General features: G+C 42.5%; 1 protein-coding gene across 2 annotated transcripts in view; it reads left to right on the top strand.

Moving 5' to 3' along the window:
- Positions 1-18,109, top strand: part of LOC115195861 (succinate--hydroxymethylglutarate CoA-transferase) — a 205,227-nt gene that overhangs the window by 60,006 nt on the left and 127,112 nt on the right. For both annotated transcript variants that reach the window (XM_029756179.1, XM_029756178.1), the window contains 3 exons: positions 4,179-4,250; positions 4,455-4,552; positions 5,782-5,884. In XM_029756179.1, the coding sequence (XP_029612039.1) occupies positions 4,179-4,250; positions 4,455-4,552; positions 5,782-5,884 (273 nt within the window). The remainder of the gene's footprint in view (positions 1-4,178; positions 4,251-4,454; positions 4,553-5,781; positions 5,885-18,109) is intronic.

The raw sequence follows: 18,109 nt of genomic DNA, 5'->3' as shown, positions 1-18,109 counted from the left end.
CATGGTCTCTTGCTCTGGATCTGCATAGAACTTTTAGAGGGGTTACTAAACCTTAAAGGGGTGTTCCACTCAAAACAACTATATAACTACACGAAACCAAAATATAAATGCAACATGTGAAGTGTTTGCTCCATGTTTCAGTAGTTGACGTAAAAGATACCAAAATGTTCCATATGCACAAAAGGCATATTTCTCTAAAATGTTGTGCACAAATTTGTTTACATCCCTGTTAGTGAGCATTTCTTCTTTGCTAAGATAATCCATCGACCTGGCAGGTGTGGCATATCAAGAAGCTGATTTAACAGCATGATCATTACACAGGTGCACCTTGTGCTGGGGACAATAAAATGCCACTCTAGAATGTGCATTTTTGTCACCCAACACAATGCCACAGATGTCTCAAGTTTTGAGGGAGCCTGCAGTTGGCTGCTGACTGCAGGAATGTCCACCAGAGCTGTTGCCAGAGAATTGAATGTTCATTTCTCTGCCATAAGCCGCCTCCAATGTCATTTTAGAAAATTTGTCAGTATGTCCAAACGGCCTCACAACCGCCGACCACGTGTATGGTGTCGTTTGGGCGAGCTGTTTGCTGATTTCAACATTGTGAACAGAGTGCCGCATGGTGGGTTATGGTATGGGCAGGCATGAGCTACGGACAACGAACACAATGGCATTTTATCGATGGCAATTTGAATGCAAAGATATATCGTGACGAGATCCTGAGGTCCATTGTTGTGCCATTCATCCGCCGCCATCACCTCATGTTTCAGCATGATAATGCTCTAGTTAAATAATCATCTACTTACAACGAACATTGTTGCATAAAATTAATGTTGGCCTTAGTCAATGACTGAAGAAACCGGGATTTAACCAAAGCAATAATTTTAAAACAAAATAACCACTCTCCCTGCTTCTCTGCCATCATTTATTTGTCCATTACAGATCAGTCTCTCCAATGTATTGCTCCTTAAACTACACTACATGACCAAATGTATGAGGACACCTGCTCGTCGAACATCTTATTCCAAAATCATGGGCATTAATATGGGTTTGGTCCCCCTTTGCTTCTATAACAGCCTCCAATCTTCTGGGAAGGCTTTCCACTAGATGTTAGAACATTGCAGCGGGGACTTGCTTCTATTCAGCCACGAGCATTATTTAGGTCGGGCACTGATGTTGGGCGATTAGGCCTGGCTCGCAGTCGGCGTTCCAATTCATCCCAAGGGTGTTTTGATGGGGTTGAGGTCGGGGCGCTGTGCAGGCCAGTCAAGTTCTTGCACACCGATCTCGATAAACCATTTATGTATGGACCTCGCTTTGTGCATGGGGGCATTGTCATGCTGAAACGGGAAAAGGGCCTTCCGCAAACTGTTGTCACAAAGTTGGAAGCACAGAATCGATAAGAACATCATTGTGTTCGGCAGCATTAAAATGTCCCTTTACTGAAACTAAGGGGCCTAGGCCAAACCATGAAAAACTGACCCAGACCATTATTTCTCCTCCACCTAACTTTACAGTTGCGCTATACATAGGGGTGGGTAGCGTTCTCCTGGCACCCGCCAAACAAAGATTTGTCTGTTGAACTGCCAGATGGTGAAGTGAAGGCGTTTCCACTGCTCCTGGCGAACAGTTCTTGTGCTGATGTTGCTTCCAGGGGCACTTTGGAACTCAGTGAGTGCTGCAACCGAGGACAGGCGATTTTTACGCACTTCAGCACTCAACGGTCCCATTCTATGAGCTTGTGTGGCCTACCACTTCGCGGCTGAGCCGTTGTTCCTCCTAGACGTTTCCACTTCACAATAACTGCACTTTAAAAAAAATTAAAATAATGATATTTTTTTTATTTAACTAGGCAAGTCAGTTAAGAACAAATTCTTATTTACAATGACGGCCTACCGGGGAACAGTGGGTTAACTGCCTTGTTCAGGGGCAGAACGACAGATTTTTACCTTGTCAGCTCAGGGATTCGATCCAGCAACCTTTTGGTTACTGGCCTAATGCTCTAACCACTAGGCTACTTGCCAACCCACTTACAGTTGACTGGGGCAGCTCTAGCAGGGCAGAAATTTGATGAACTGACTTGTTGGAAAGGTGGCATCCTATGATGGTGCCTTGTTAAAATTTACTGAGCTCTTCATAAGGCCTTTCTAATGCCAATGTTTGCATGGCTTTGTGCTCAATTTTTTTTTATATACACCTGTCAGCAACGGTTGTGGCTGAAATAGCCGAATCCACTAATTTGAAGGGGTGTCCACATACTTTTGTATATACCGTGCTTTTGAAAGTATTCAGACCCTTGACTTTTTCCACATTTTATTACATTACAGCCTTAGTCTAAAATGGATTAAATAAATAAACATCCTCAGCTATCTACACACAATTAATTCCCCATAAAGAAAAAGCATCAATAGGGTTTTTACAATTTTTTGCAAATGTATAAAAATGAAAAACGGGTAACTTATTTACATAAGTATTCAGACCCTTTGCTATGAGACTTGAAATTGAGCTCAGGTGCGTCCTGTTTCCATTGATCATCCTTGATGTTTCTACAACTTGGAAGAGTGGCCAGACGGAAGCCACTCCTCAGTAAAAGGCACATGCCAGCCCGCTTGGAGTTTGCCAAAAGGCGCCTTAAACTCCCAGACCATGAGAAACAAGTTTCTCTGGTCGATTGAAACCAAGATCGAGCTCTTTGGCCTGAATGGCAAGCGTCACTTCTGGAAGAAACCTGGCACCATCCCTACGGTGAAGCGTGGTGGCAGCATCATACTGTTGGGATATTTTTCATTGACTGGGACTGAACATCTCTGGAGAGACCTGAAAATAGCTGTACAGCAACGCTCGCTGTCCAACCTGACAGAGCTTGAGAGGTTTTTGCAGAGAAGAATGGGAGAATCTCCCCAGGTATAGCTGTGCCAAGCTTGTAGCATCATACCCAAGAACACTCGATACCAAAGGTGCTTCAACAAAGTCCTGAGTAAAGGGTCTGAATACTTACGTTTTTCAGTGATATTCAGTGATATTTCAGTTTTTTATTTATTTATAAATTAGCAAAAATTTAAAAAAAAAGTTTGTTGCTTTGTCATTATGGGGTATTGTGTGTAGATTGAGGCGAAATAAACAATTGAATATGGCACTGTATGTGTGTGGCACTGTATGTGTGTGTGATAGATATATACACTGTTTTTGTCCATTAAAATAACATCACATTTATCAGAAATACAATGTAGACATGAATGTTGTAAATGACTATTGTAGTTGGAAACGGCAGATATATATATTTTTTTGAATATCTACATAGGCGTACAGAAATCCATTATCAGCAACTATCACTCCGGTGTTCCAATGGTACATTGTGTTAGCTAATCCAAGTTTATCATTTCAAAAGGCTAATTGATCATTAGAAAACCCTTTTGCAATTATGTTAGCACAGCTGAAAACTGTTGTTCTGATTAAAGAAGCAATAAAACTGTCCTTCTTTAGACTAGTTGAGTATATGGAGCATCAGCATTTGTGGGTTCGATTACAGGCCCAAAATGGCCAGAAACAAAGACCTTTCTTCTGAAACTCGTCAGTCTATTATTTTTCTGAGAAATGAAGGCTATTCCATGCGAGAAATTGTCAAGAAACTGAAGATTTCATACAACGCTGTGTACTACTCCCTTCACAGAACAGTGCAAACTGGCTCTAACCAGAATAGAAAGAGGAGTGGGAGGCCACGGTGCACAACTGAGCAAGAGGACAAGTACATTAGAGTGTGTAGTTTGAGAAACCGACGCCTCACAAGTCCTCAACTAGCAGCTTCATTAAATAGTACCCGCAAAACACCAGTCTCAATGTCAACAGTGAAGAGGCGACTCCGGGATGCTGGCCTTTTAGGCATGATGGTCTGTCGTTGCTCTTTGCTTATTTGAGCTGGTCTTGCCATAATATGGACTTGGTCTTTTACCAAATACGGCTATCTTCTGTGTACCCCCCTATCTTGTCACAACACAACTGATTGGCTCAAACGCATTAAGAAGAAAAGAGAATTCCACAAATTAACTTTTAACAAGGCAAACCTGTTAATTGAAATCATTCCAGGTCACTACCTCGTGTTATTTCATAGTTTTGTTGTATTCACTATTCTACAATGTAGAAAATAGTAAAAATAATAAACCCTTGAATCTTGTTTTCAGGGTTTCAGAACCAAAGATGGATACCTGGTTGTGGCTGCGGGCAACGACAAGCAGTTTGTCAAAGTGTGCAAAGTAAGTAACATGACCCCTCATGCATTATCAAACAGCATGTAATACATAATCTTGCAATTTCATATTGGGCTTAAATGTTACTTTTAGTTAATCTTTCCTGTCGAAGTTTGCTATTAGGGTTAGTATTTCACAGTGCTACTAGTATCACTGAACTGTCACCCAGAATCCCTCCCAAGTGACTTAGTATTGACTTTGTGTTTCCAGATGCTAGGCCTGAATCATCTGTCTGACGAGCCCAAGTACAAAAGCAACACACTCAGAGTGCAGCATCGCCAAAAGCTGCTTCACATCCTCTCCCAGAGGTAAAGCCTCCTCCTTCACAGTAAACAAAGTTTTTAAAAAAAATCAGACTTATGGCAAACATTAAAAATATAGCTGGCGGCTTGCCTCATCTATATTCATGTGTTGTTTGGTAAGTCTACAAGTTCTCAGTTTGGCCAGAGAGCCTGTAACGGATGTGGCGTAGAGAAAAGGCAACAGGACACGGAGACCACTCACACAGATGTTCTCATCTGCCCTCCCTTCCAGTCGCTTTGTCATGAAAAGCACTCGTTGGGCCCCAGGACCAGTCGACTGTTTCCTCTCTAAGGGGTCAAGGGGCGTGATGGGATCGGAGGCATTTAGCAATGGGACGTTATCTAACACCACCGGAGGAGGGTGGCTCGTTACGTGACACTGGCCTTGTCTGAAATCTGGCTTGTCTACTACTTATTTAAACTGCATACTGTGTACTCATTTTACTGCATACTATGTAGAATGTACTGTTAAGTTAAAACGAATGAAGTAAGCAACAAATAACATTCTAGTCTCATGCTACTTAGAATGTGTCAGCTAATGCACAATTGTGTTGATTCCTGCCAATCGTTCATTTTGGTACAGTGCGTCCCCAGAGCTGATTGTCAGCTGTGGTCAGACCCACATGAGTCTCAAAATACGATTCTCTTCCTCAGTATGTCCAGCAAATTGTACTAGATCAAAAGCAGAAATTAGTATGACATCCTGGCATTTAAAGCATACACATTTTTTTCATTTTCACTTACTATAAAAAAAAAAATTAAATGCGAAAATGACTGCTATTTAGAACGCTAGTACGGGTATTCGGACATGGCCTTATCGGACAGCAGTGTATTATTTTGGGGTGAATCTTTTTCTTTCTGGCTGCACAAAAGGCAAATCAGGCAAGTGTTTCTTTATCCCGAAGTCCATGTGTGTAAGCGAGTATGCGTGTGTGTGTGTGTGTGTGTGTGTGTGTGTGTGTGTGTGTGTGTGTGTGAAAAACTGCTGGGGATTGTGGGTGAAGAGAGAGCGTGCCTCACTCTTGCCATCTAAGGATATTCTGCGATCGAGGGCAAGGCAGGAAGCTGAGTGCAGGGTCTACATATGACCACATACACCTGCTGGAGTTGTTGTGTCTCTGGAACAGCTCCAGCTGTGGCCTCCTACTCCTCGTCCCCTGCTGTAATTTTGAAAGCTTCACTTTGCGGTCTCTTCAAACCACAACCCCCCTTCCTTCTTCCTCCCCGGCTCCCAGGTTCTTGGAAGAGGTGACAGGCGAGTGGCTGAGGAGGTTTGAGGGGACAGGCGTGCCCTGCGGCCCCATCAACAACATCCAGCAGGTGTTCTCCGAACCACAGGTCAGTCCCCACAGTGCTTTGGCCACACGGCCTCCGAGTCAGGTTCATCTGAGACTCACCCCCTCCACTTTGTTATTTTAATTTTATTAAATGTTAATCAATACAGGTAAGTGAATTAAGAACAGATATATTTCTTTGCAATGATGAGCTGTCAGAAGGCGAGCACAGCAGGTAGGGCAGGGTCTTACAGTTGATCTCTGTAATGACCATGGGTTGTGGGTTCCAAATTCTTGCATTGATATACACAAATAGCTATTGATTGGAAAAGCCAGGACATTATTCTCAGATTTAGATTTGGTAGATGCCAGAGGGAGTTGTGAAAATGAACAACCACTAGCTTGCTGCTTGATATCTCGTTATCACCACAGCTCCTCGACCTGTTTTGTTATTATGAGAGATCTTCAAAATAGTTACCCCCGACATCTTTAAATGGATCTCTATGCTAAATAAGGGTGGGAAAAAATAAGTGATTGAAAGAGATTACTACGGACAGTGTTTCTATGATGACAGAAAAACATATATTTGATCTGTCACAGACATTAATTAAAAGCTTAAATGCTTAAAAGAGTGTAGAAAACTAATGACAAACAAGGTATTATTGTGGATCTTCTGTCCAGGCTGTCATTGTAAATGTAAAATTTGTTCTTAATTGACTTGCCTGGTTAAATAAAGGTTAAAAAAATATATATACACACTACCGTTTGGGGTCAAGTTTGGGGTCACTTAGAATTTTTTTTTTGGTCCATTTTTAAAATAACATCAAATTGATCAGAAATACAGTGTAGACATTGTTAATGTTATAAATGACTATTGTAGCTGGAAACTGCAGATATATATTTTTATGGAATATCTACGTAGGCGTACCATTATCAGCAACCATCACTCCTGTTTTCCAATGGCACGTTGTGTTAGCTAATCCAAGTTGATCATTTTAAAAGAATAATTGATAATTAAAAAACCTTTTTGCAATTATGTTAGCACAGCTGAAAACTTGTGCTGATTTAAATAAGCAATAAAACTGGCCTTCTTTAGACTAGTTGAGTATCTGAAGCATCAGAATTTGTGGGTTCGATTACAGGCTCAAAATGGCCAGAAACAAAGACCTTTCTCCTGAAACTCATCAGTTTATTCTTGTTCTGAGAAATGAAGGCTATTCCATGCGAGAAATTGTCAGGAAACTGAAGCTCTCGTACAAAGCTGTGTACTACTCCCTTCACAGAACAGCGCAAACTGACTCTAACCAGAATAGAAAGAGTTGAAGGCCCCGGTGCACAACTGAGCAAGAGGACAAGTACATTAGAGTGTGAAGTTTGATTAAGAAGACGCCTCACAAGTCCTCAACTGGCAGCTTCATTAAATAGTACCTGCAAAACACCAGTCTCAACGTCAACAGTGAAGAGGCGACTCCGGGATGAGGCCTTCTAGGCAGAGTTGCAAAGAAAAAGCCATCTCAGACTAGCCAATAAAAAGAAAATATAAAGATGGTCAAAAGAACACAGAGATATGGCTTTTTCTTTGCAACAAAAGACTCCGCTATGCAAGTAACCATTTCGGGTGTGTTCGTAAATTCAGTCTGGCCATCTACTCCGATTTCAGAGCACTCTTGTCTGAGCATGCCAGAGCGCAGAATAACCAACAAATTTACAACGCTCAACACCCATTGAATATGGCCGGTGTCAGTAAATGTTGGCAAAAAAGCGTAATTAAATTGTTGCCAGCAGCACAGTTACAGTCACCTATGCTCTGGATAACATGAGAACAGCCTAACCAGCTCTGCTAGGGCGAACAAAATGGTCAGAGTGGGGTGTTCTCTCATTATGTGTCTGTAAATAGCTAGCAAGCTAGCCAATGTTAGCCAGTTAGCTTGGATGCTTGACTGCCGCTGTGAGGTCAGAATGTTCGGATCAACCTTACTCATCGGCCAGAGTGTCCAGTGTGCGCTCTGAACGCGAAATTCTCTGAATTTACGAACTGACAATCTGACAACACAGTCGCAGTCACCATTGCTCTGGATAACATAACAGCCTAACCAGCTCTGCTAGGGCGAGTAATGTTCAGCGAGCAGTTCTCTCATTTGTGTCTGGAAGTAGCGAGCAAGTTAGCTTGGGTGCTTGCCTGCTGTTTGTACAGAACGCTCGGATCAACCCTTAAAGAGATGGGTGGGGCTAAAGCTTAAGAGGGTGTGAATGATGCTGAATGGGTGTAGACAAAGAAGGGCTCTCCAGTAGTAGTACCAAAACTTTCAAATAACATTTTCTCAGTAGTGAGTTTACAAGTGTATCAACTTTCAAAGCAGTATTACTTTAAAATTGTTACTCAGTTGTAGTGTGTGAAATACCAATTTGTAGCTCTGAGTCTACTTTTATCCAATGGAAAAAATCGAATTTCTAATTTTGCTACATAACACCGATTTGAGCAGCTCGGTCACACACAGTACCATTCAAAAGTTTGGACACACGTAGTCATTCAAGGGTTTTTTATTTTTACTATTTTCTACATTGTAGAATAATAATGAAGACATCAACTTTGAAATAAGACATATGGAATCATGTAGTAACCAAAAAGTGTTAAACAAATCAAAATATATTTTAGATTCTTCAAAGTAGCCACCCTTTGTCTTGATGACTGCTTTGCACACTTTTGGCATTCTCTCAACGAGCTTCATGAGGTAGTCACCTGGAATGCATTTCAATTAACACGAGTGCCTTCTTAAAGTTTAATAGTTGAATTCAAATCAAATGTTATTTTATTTGTCACATGCGCCGAAGAGTGAAATGCTTACTTAAGAGCCCTTAAGAACAATGCAGTTTTAAGAACCCCCCCCCCCCCCCAAAAAAAAAGTAAGAGATAAGAATAACAAATAATTAAAGAGCAGCAGTAAATAACAATAGTGGGGCTATATACGGTACAGACTCAATGTGCGGGGGCACCGGTGTCGATAATATGTTCATGCAGGTAGAGTTATTAAAGTGACTATGTATAGAGAATAACACAGAGTAGCAGCAACGTGGGGGGGGATTCAAAAGTCTGGGTAGCCATTTGATTAACTGTTCAGGAGTCTTATGACTTGGGGGTAGAAGCTGTTTAGAAGCATCTTGGACCTAGACTTGGCACTCCGGTACCGCTTGTCGTGCGGTAGCAGAGAGAACAGTCTATGACTAGGGTGGCTGGAGTCTTCGTCAATTTTTAGGGCCTTCCTCTGACAACCCCTGGTATAGAGGTCCTGGATGGCTGGAAGCTTGGCCCCGGTAATGTACTGGGCCGTACGCACAACCCTCTGTAGTGCCTTGCGGTCGGAGGCTGAGCAGTTGCCATACCAGGCAGTGATTCAACCTGTCAGGATGCTCTCGATGGTGCAGCTGTAGAACCTTTTGAGGATCTGAGGACCCATGCCAAATATTTTCAGTCTCCTGAGGGGCAATAGGTTTTGTCGTGCCCTTTTCACGACTGTCTTAGTGTGCTTGGACCATGTTAGTTTGTTGGTGATGTGGACGCCAAGGAACTTGAAGCACTCAACCTGGAACCCTACTACAGCCCCGTCGATGAGAATTGGGGCGTGCCCGGTCCTCCTTTTCCTATAGTCCACAATTATCTCCTTTGTCTTGATCACGTTGAGGGAGAGGTTGTTGTCCTTGCACAACACGGTCAGGTCTCTGACCTCCTCCCTATAGTCTGTCATCGTTGTCGGTGATCAGGCCTACCACTGTTGTGTCATCGGCAAACTTAATGATGGTGTTGGAGTTGTGCCTGCAGTCATGAGTGAACAGGGAGTACAGCAGGGGACTGACCACGCACCCCTGAGGGGTCCCCGTGTTGAGGATCAGTGTGGCGGATGTGGGGGCGGCCCGTCAGGAAGTCCAGGATCCAGTTGCAGAGGGAGGTGTTTAGGCCCAGTGTCCTTAGCTTAGTGATGAGCTTTGAGGGGAAATATGGTGTTGAATGCTGAACTGTAGTCAATGAATAGCATTCTCACATAGGTGTTCCTTTTGTACAGGTGAGAAAGGGCAGTGTAGAGTGCAGTAGAGATTGCATCATCTGTTAATCTGTTGGTGCGATATGCAAATTGTAGTGGGTCTAGTGTTTCTGGGATAATGGTGTTGATGTAAGCCATGACCAACCTTACACTAGCGTCGGAGCCGGTGTACAACGATTCGATCTTAGTCCTGCATTGATGCTTTGCCTGTTTGACGGTTCGTTGGAGGGCATAGCTGGATTTCTTGTAAGCTTCCGGGTTAGAGTCCTGCTCCTTGAAAGCGGCAGCTCTACCCTTTAGCTCAGTGCGAATTTTGCCTGTAATCCATGGCTTCTGGTTGGGGAATGTGTGTACAGACACTGTGGGGACTACGTCCTCAATGCACTTATTGATAAAGCCAGTGACTGATGTGGTGTACTCCTCAATGCTATTGGAAGAATCCCAGAACATATTCCAGTCTGTGCTAGCAATACAGTCCTGTAGTTTTGCATCTGCTTCATCTGACCACTTTTTTTATAGACTTAGTCACTGTTGCTTTCTGCTAGAATTTTTGCTTGTGAGCACGAATCAGGAGGATAGAATGATGGTCAGATTTGCCAAATGGATGGCGAGGGAGAGCTTTGTATGTGTCCCTGTTGTTTACATATATGCATAGGCCCCCGCCCCGTGTCTTACCTGAGGCTGCTGTTCTATCCTGACGATTTATAGTGTGTAACCTGCCAGCTGAATATTCTTTTTTTATTTTTTTATTTTTTTTATTTCACCCCTATTTAACCAGGTAAGCTAGTTGAGAACAAGTTCTCATTTACAACTGCGACCTGGCCAAGATAAAGCAAAGCAGTGCGACACAAACAACATCAGAGTTACACATGGAATAAACAAGCGTACATTCAATAACACAATAGAAAAAAAGAAAGTCTATATACATTGTGTGCAAATGGCATGAGGAGGTAGGCAATAAATAGGCCATGGTAGCGAAGTAATTACAATTTTGCAGATTAACACTGGAGTGATAAATGAGCAGATGATGTGCAAGTAGAGATACTGGTGTGCAAAAGAGCAGAAAGTAAATAAAAACAGTATGGGGATTAGGTAGGTAGATTGTGTGGGTTATTTCAGATGGACTATGTACAGCTGCAGCGATCGGTTAGCTGCTCAGATAGCTGATGTTTAAAGTTACTGAGGGAAATATAAGCCTCCAGCTTCAGCGATTTTTGCAATTCGTTCCAGTCACTGGCAGCAGAGAACTGGATGGAAAGGCGGCCAAAGAGGTGTTGGCTTTGGGGATGACCAGTGAGATATACAATAATATACAATCTCAATGTCGTCGTTCAGCCACGACATAAGATATACGTTTTTAATGTCCTGTTGGTAGGATTTACTTGTTTTCAGTTCGTCCAATTTATTTTCCAGCGATTGAACATTAGCTAGCAGATCGGAAGGCAAAGGCAGATTAGCCACTCGTCGCTTGATCCTTACAAGGCACCCTGATCTTTTTCTGCGAAATCTCAGTTTCCTTCTCCAGCGAATGACGGGGATCTGGGCCTGGTCGGGTGTCTGTAGTATTTCCCTCCTGTCCGACTCATTGAAGAAAACTCAGTCTAATCTGAGGTGAGTAATCACAGATCTGATGTCCAGAAGCTCTTTTCAGTCATAATAGTCGGTAGCAGCAATATTATGTAATAAACAACTTACGAACAACAGAAGATTTGGTAAAAGACCAAGTTCATATTATGGCAAGAACAGCTCAAATAAGCAAAGAGAAACGACAGTCCATCATTACTTTAAGACATGAATGCCTGTCAATTCGGAACATTTCAAGAACTTTGAAAGTTTCTTTGAGTGTAGTCGTAAAAACCATCAAATGCTATGATGAAAGCGGCTCCCATGAGGACCGCCACAGGAAAGGAAGATCCAGAGTTACCTCTGCTGCAGAGGATAAGTTCATTAGAGTTACCAGCCTCAGAATTTGCAGCCCAAATAAATGCTTCACAGAGTTCAAGTAACAGACATATTACAACATCAACTGTTCAGAGGAGACTGCGTTTAATTATTAGCTACATTGTGCAGACTTTTTTTCTTTAAATTATTGATTTATGTAGGATGCTACATTTTTGACTAGTTGCAATTGTAAATAGGCCTAATAAAAAAATCCTACTTCTATTAGGCTGTTAAGCCTCATAGCCTACCTCAGCCAGTTGAGTTATTTTTTAGAGGTCTAGGCTCCGAAGAAATAGACTCCAATTAAGCCCTCTTGTTGTTTGTAAAGTCAAATTAAAATGAAGATTATTGTTGAAATGAATTGCTCGACTGGTGTAGGTTTTCTCCATCTGTTTGTGTGCAACACTTACATATGAAGTGCGTATCTCTCATGTCGCACATCATATTGAAACATATTGTCATTCTCTGCAGAGGAACGTTATTGTATTTGGCGTGGAGAAGGTGTCCACTTTCGGCCGGGGATTCAATTTACACGTTAACTAGCTGGCTAGATGGTTTTTGTATTTTTCCTGGCATTAGCTTAAATTGCAATTTTATTTCACCAACCTCATGATCTACTTCAGAATGCTTGTGTTCTGCCTAAGCAGTGTAGCTACAATGCTTGAGCTGGTCACATGGTTGATTCAGAGCGGTAGACCCTCTGCATTATTATGACTCCATTGTCTTAACCTTCCCATCTTAAACCTAAGCATGGGTACACTCAAAATATCTGACAGTTAGTGGAGGCTCCTCAGATGAGTGTATTTCATAAAAATAGTGAAACATTAAAGGTATCCTTTTTAGATATTATCTATTTATTATTATTATTATTATTATTATTATTATTATTATTATTATCATTATTATTATTATTATTATTATTATTATTAATTATATATATATTTTATGTTGCTTCAATATATCCACATCTCAAGATATCAGTCGAAGTTAAAGCTTGGTCGTAAATGGGTCTTCCAAATGGTCAACGACCCCAAGCATACTTCCAAAGTTGTAGCAAAATGGCTTAAGGATATCAAAGTCAAGGTTTTGGAGTTGCCATCACAAAGCCCTGACCTCAAACCTATAGAAAATTTGTGGGCAGAACTGAAAATGTTTGTGTGAGCAAGGAGACCTATAAACATGACTCAGTTACACCAGCTCTGTCAGGAGGAATGGGCCAAAATTCACCCAACTTGTGGGAAGCTTGTGGAAGGCTACCTGTAATGTTTCACCCAATTTAAACAATTTAAAGGCAATGCTACCAAATACTAATTGAGTGTATGTACACTTCTGACCTACTGGGAATGTGATGAAACAAATAATTCTCTCTTCTAATATTCTGACATTTCACATTCTTAAAATAAAGTGGTGATCCTAACTGACCTAAGACAGTGAATTTTTAGTAGGATTAAATGTCAGGAATTGTGAAACTGACTTTAAATGTATTTGTCTAAGGTGTATGTAAACTTTCGACTTCAACTGTAGATGTAGAAATATAGATACAAATGATTTGTTGCAAGTTGGGGGGAGGGGGGGTTCACACCTAGCTCAAGTTGGGGAGGCGGAGTTTCACACCTAGCTCGGCTATTAAACAGTTCTTTAGTAAAGGTTGAATAGTCTATTGTTCAGCTAATAGCCCATCCTGCTAGCTTGTGAAAAACTAATAATAATACACTGCTCAAAAAAATAAAGGGAACATTTAAACAACACAATGTAACTCCAAGTCAATCACACTTCTGTGAAATCAAACTGTGCACTTAGGAAGCAACACTGATTGACAATACATTTCACGGTAATGTACTGGGCCGTACGCACAACCCTCTGTAGTGCAAATAGAATAGACAACAGGTGGAAATTATAGGCAATTAGCAAGACACCCCCAATAAAGGAGTGGTTCTGCAGATGGGGACCACAGACCACTTCTCAGTTCCTATGCTTCCTGGCTGATGTTTTGGTCACTTTTGAATGCTGGCGGTGCTTTCACTCTAGTGGTAGCATGAGACAGAGTCTACAACCCACACAAGTGGCTCAGGTAGTGCAGCTCATCCAGGATGGCACATCAATGCGAGCTGTGGCAAGAAGGTTTGCTGTGTCTGTCAGCGTAGTGTCCAGAGCATGGAGGCACTACCAGGAGACAGGCCAGTACATCAGGAGACGTGGAGGAGGCCGTAGGAGGGCAACAACCCAGCAGCAGGACCGCTACCTCTGCCTTTGTGCAAGGAGGAGCAGGAGGAGCACTGCCAGAGCCCTGCAAAAAGACCTCCAGCAGGCCACAAATGTGCATGTGTCAGCTCAAACGGTCAGAAACAGATTCCATGAGGGTGGTATGAGGGCCCGACGTCCACAGGTGGGGGTTGGGCTTACAGCCCAACACCGTGCAGGATGTTTGGCATTTGCCAGAGAACACCAAGATTGTCAAATTCGCCACTGGCACCCGGTGCTCTTCACAGATGAAAGCAGGTTCACACTGAGCACGTGACAGACGTGACAGAGTCTGGAGATGCCGTGGAGAACGTTCTGCTGCCTGCAACATCCTCCAGCCTGACCGGTTTGGCGGTGGGTCAGTCATGGTGTGGGGTGGCATTTCTTTGGGGGGCTGCACAGCCCTCCATGTGCTCGCCAGAGGTAGCCTGACTGCCATTAGGTACCGAGATGAGATCCTCAGACCCCTTGTGAGACCATATGCTGGTGCGGTTGGCCCTGGGTTCCTCCTAATGCAAGACAATGCTAGACCTATTGTGGCTGGAGTGTGTCAGCAGTTCCTGCAAGAGGAAGGCATTGATGCTATGGACTGGCCCACCCGTTCCCCAGACCTGAATCCAATTGAGCACATCTGGGACATCATGTCTCGCTCCATCCACCAATGCCACGTTGCACCACAGACTGTCCAGGAGTTGGCGGATGCTTTAGTCCTGGTCTGGGAGGAGATCCCTCAGGAGACCATCCGCCACCTCATCAGGAGCATGCCCAGGCGTTGTTGGGAGGTCATACAGGCACGTGGAGGCCACACACACTACTGAGCCTCATTTTGACTTGTTTTAAGGACATTACATCAAAGTTGGATCAGCCTGTAGTGTGGTTTTCCACTTTAATTTTGAGTGTGACTCCAAATCCAGACCTCCATGGGTTGATAAATTGGATTTCCATTGATTATTTTTGTGTGATTTTGTTGTCAGCACATTCAACTATGTAAAGAAAAAAGTATTTAATAAGATTATTTATTTCATTCAGATCTAGGATGTGTTGTTTAAGTGTTCCCTTTATTTTTTTTTGAGCAGTATACATTTTCCCCTTTCCACATGTTAAAGATTCCAATAGATAGTGTTTTTAGCCACAATCGGCCCCAACCCCAATTAATACATTTGGGCACAGTCGATAGCATGCTGGACGTCGGGCTAGAATGTTGAGGGTTCGAAACCTGCTCCCTGCAAGTTTTATTACATTATTATGCCGGTCTAAGAGCAAATAGCCTGAATTGTTACTCCCAGCTGGTTCCTTGCTCTCCTCCACGCGTCATTCAGCACGCTTGTGGGCGTGCTGGCAGGATGTACTGTTTTTTTATTCTGTATATATGAATTACAAAGCAGCCTTTACTTAAATCATGTTTCTAGTCTATTGCATAGATACAATGTGTAGTCATTGATGTCCCATGAGCAGGAGTGGTAAACACTGTTGATGTATCTAATTGTAATACATTCATGCAGACACAGCATCATTCACAGAATGGAGTTTGATACACCTGGTATTGGATATGACAGAAAAAAAGACTTGCTAAATGGCAATTTTCGTAAATTAACTTTATGACTAAGAAAAGGCACAATGGTTTGTCTCTACATTTTACTAACATATCCTCTCAATTGTACATTTTTGGCTTGACTCGTTATGACGTTATAACTTACATTTGCTTTCCCAGTAATGTTTTGTCAGCCATCTTTGATGAAGAAAGTCACCAGGGAGAGGTGGCTCGCGTCAAATTCGTCATTGGAACCACTCGATATGATTGGTCATATAAAAACCTTGGGACCCAAATGCATAATGAGTGCTCTAACTCCCCCTTGTGGTGCTCTGGAGCAATGAAGCCGTAACGCTGGGTACCTCTAAGTCCCGCCGTGTAAGCTCTGTAGGTGTAGAATAGTAAATAATGGCTACTTCTCACAAAGTTTAAACTGGCAAGAGGAATAAAAGAAGGTTGTCCACTATTGGCATATGTATTTATTATGGCCATCGAAATATTAGGTATTAAATAAGATCCAACAATATCAAGGGCTTAGAAACCCAGGGCTTATAAACAAAGGTGTCATTGTTGTTTTTATTTTAATTTTTTAGGGGTGGATCAGCTTAATATTGCAGAAAGAATATTGCTTCCATCAATGTAATTGTCTGCATCATTTCCAATCCCCCATTTTATTTTTTTGGTAAATATATATATCCATACACGCATGCATACATATACACATATATACATACACATATAGACATACATACTTTTTTAAAGAATATACCTTTATTATTATTCCCCGCAAACCCTACCACCGATCGCCCAATTGGATTAAACTGATAAACACTTCGGCTTTTACCTTCAATTTATTCATCTTATACACATTTTACAGACAGTCTATTTTACAATAGTTATTTTTTGTTTGTTTTTAGTTCTTCCTCTATTTCTGATGTCCATCTAGTTTGATTTCTATTTGTAACTGTGCTATATCACATAAGTTCTGAACCTACAGTGGGGAGAACAAGTATTTGATACACTGCCGATTTTGCTGGTTTTCCTACTTACAAAGCATGTAGAGGTCTGTAATTTTTATCATAGGTGCACTTCAACTGTGAGAGACGGATGATGATGTGCAAGTAGAGATACTGGGGTGCAAAAGAGCAAGAGGGTAAGTAATAATATGGGGATGAGGTAGTCGGGTGTGCTATTTACAGATGGGCTGTGTACAGGTACAGTGATCCGGAAGCTGCTCTGACAGCTGATGCTTAAAGTTAGAGAGGGAGATATAAGACTCCAGCTTCAGAGATTTTTGCAATTCGTTCCAGTCATTGGCAACAGAGAACTGGAAGGAAAGGCGTCTTTGGGGATGACCAGTGCAATATACCTGCTGGAGCGGGTGTTGCTGTGGTGACCAGTGAGCTGAGATAAGGCGGGGCTTTACCTAGCAAAGACTTATAGATGACCTGGAGCCAGTGGGTTTGGCGACAGATATGTAGTGAGGGCCAGCCAACGAGAGCATACAGGTCGCAGTGGTGGGTAGTATATGGGGCTTTGGTGATACAATGGATGGCACTGTGATAGACTACATCCAGTTTGCTGAGTAGAGTGTTGGAGGCTATTTTGTAAATGACATCGCCAAAGTCAAGGATCGGTAGGATAGTCAGTTTTACGAGGGTATGTTTGGCGGCATGAGTGAAGGAGGCTTTGTTGCGAAATAGGAAGCCGATTCTAGATTTAATTTTGGATTGGAGATGCTTAATGTGAGTCTAGAAGGAGAGTTTACAGTCTAACCAGACACCTAGATATTTGTAGTTGTCCACATATCCTAAGTCAGAACCATCCAGAGTAGTGATGCTAGTCGGGTGTGAGGGTGCGGGCAGCAATCGGTTGAAGAGCATGCATTTAGTTTTACTAGCATTTAAAGGCAGTTGGAGGCCACGGAAGGAATGTTGTATGGCGTTGTTGCTCGTTTGGAGGTTTGTTAGCACAGTGTCCAAAGAAGGGACAGTTGTATACAGAATGGTGTCATCTGCGTAGAGGTGGATCAGGGAATCACCAGCAGCAAGAGCGACATCATTGATATATACAGAGAAAAGAGTTTGCCCAAGAATTGAACCCTGTGGTACCCCCATAGAGACTGCCAGAGGTCCGGACAACAGGCCCTCAGATTTGACACACTGAACTCTGTCTGAGAAGTAGTTGGTGAACCAGGAGAGGCATTCATTTGAGAAGCCAAGGCTATTGAGTCTGCCGATAAGAATGCGGTGATTGACAGAGTTGAAAGCCTTTGACAGGTCGATGAAGACGGCTGCACAGTACTGTTTTAGAAAGATTGTCCAGCCCAGCTGATTTGTAGGGATCCAGATTTTGCAGTTCTTTCAGAACATCAGCTGTCTGGATTTGGGTGAAGGAGAAGGGGGGGGCAAGTTGCTGCAAGGGGTGCTGAGATGTTGGCCGGGGTAGGGGTAGCCAGGTTTAAAGCATGGCCAGCTGTGGAAAAATGCTTATTGAAATGATCGATTATCGTAGATTTATCGGTGGTGACAGTGTTTCC

Source organism: Salmo trutta, chromosome 6, assembly GCF_901001165.1.
Source record: "Salmo trutta chromosome 6, fSalTru1.1, whole genome shotgun sequence".
NCBI classification, from domain to species: domain Eukaryota; kingdom Metazoa; phylum Chordata; class Actinopteri; order Salmoniformes; family Salmonidae; genus Salmo; species Salmo trutta.
Note: the sequence above shows the minus strand (reverse complement) of the source record. Positions and strands in the feature narration are given on the sequence as shown.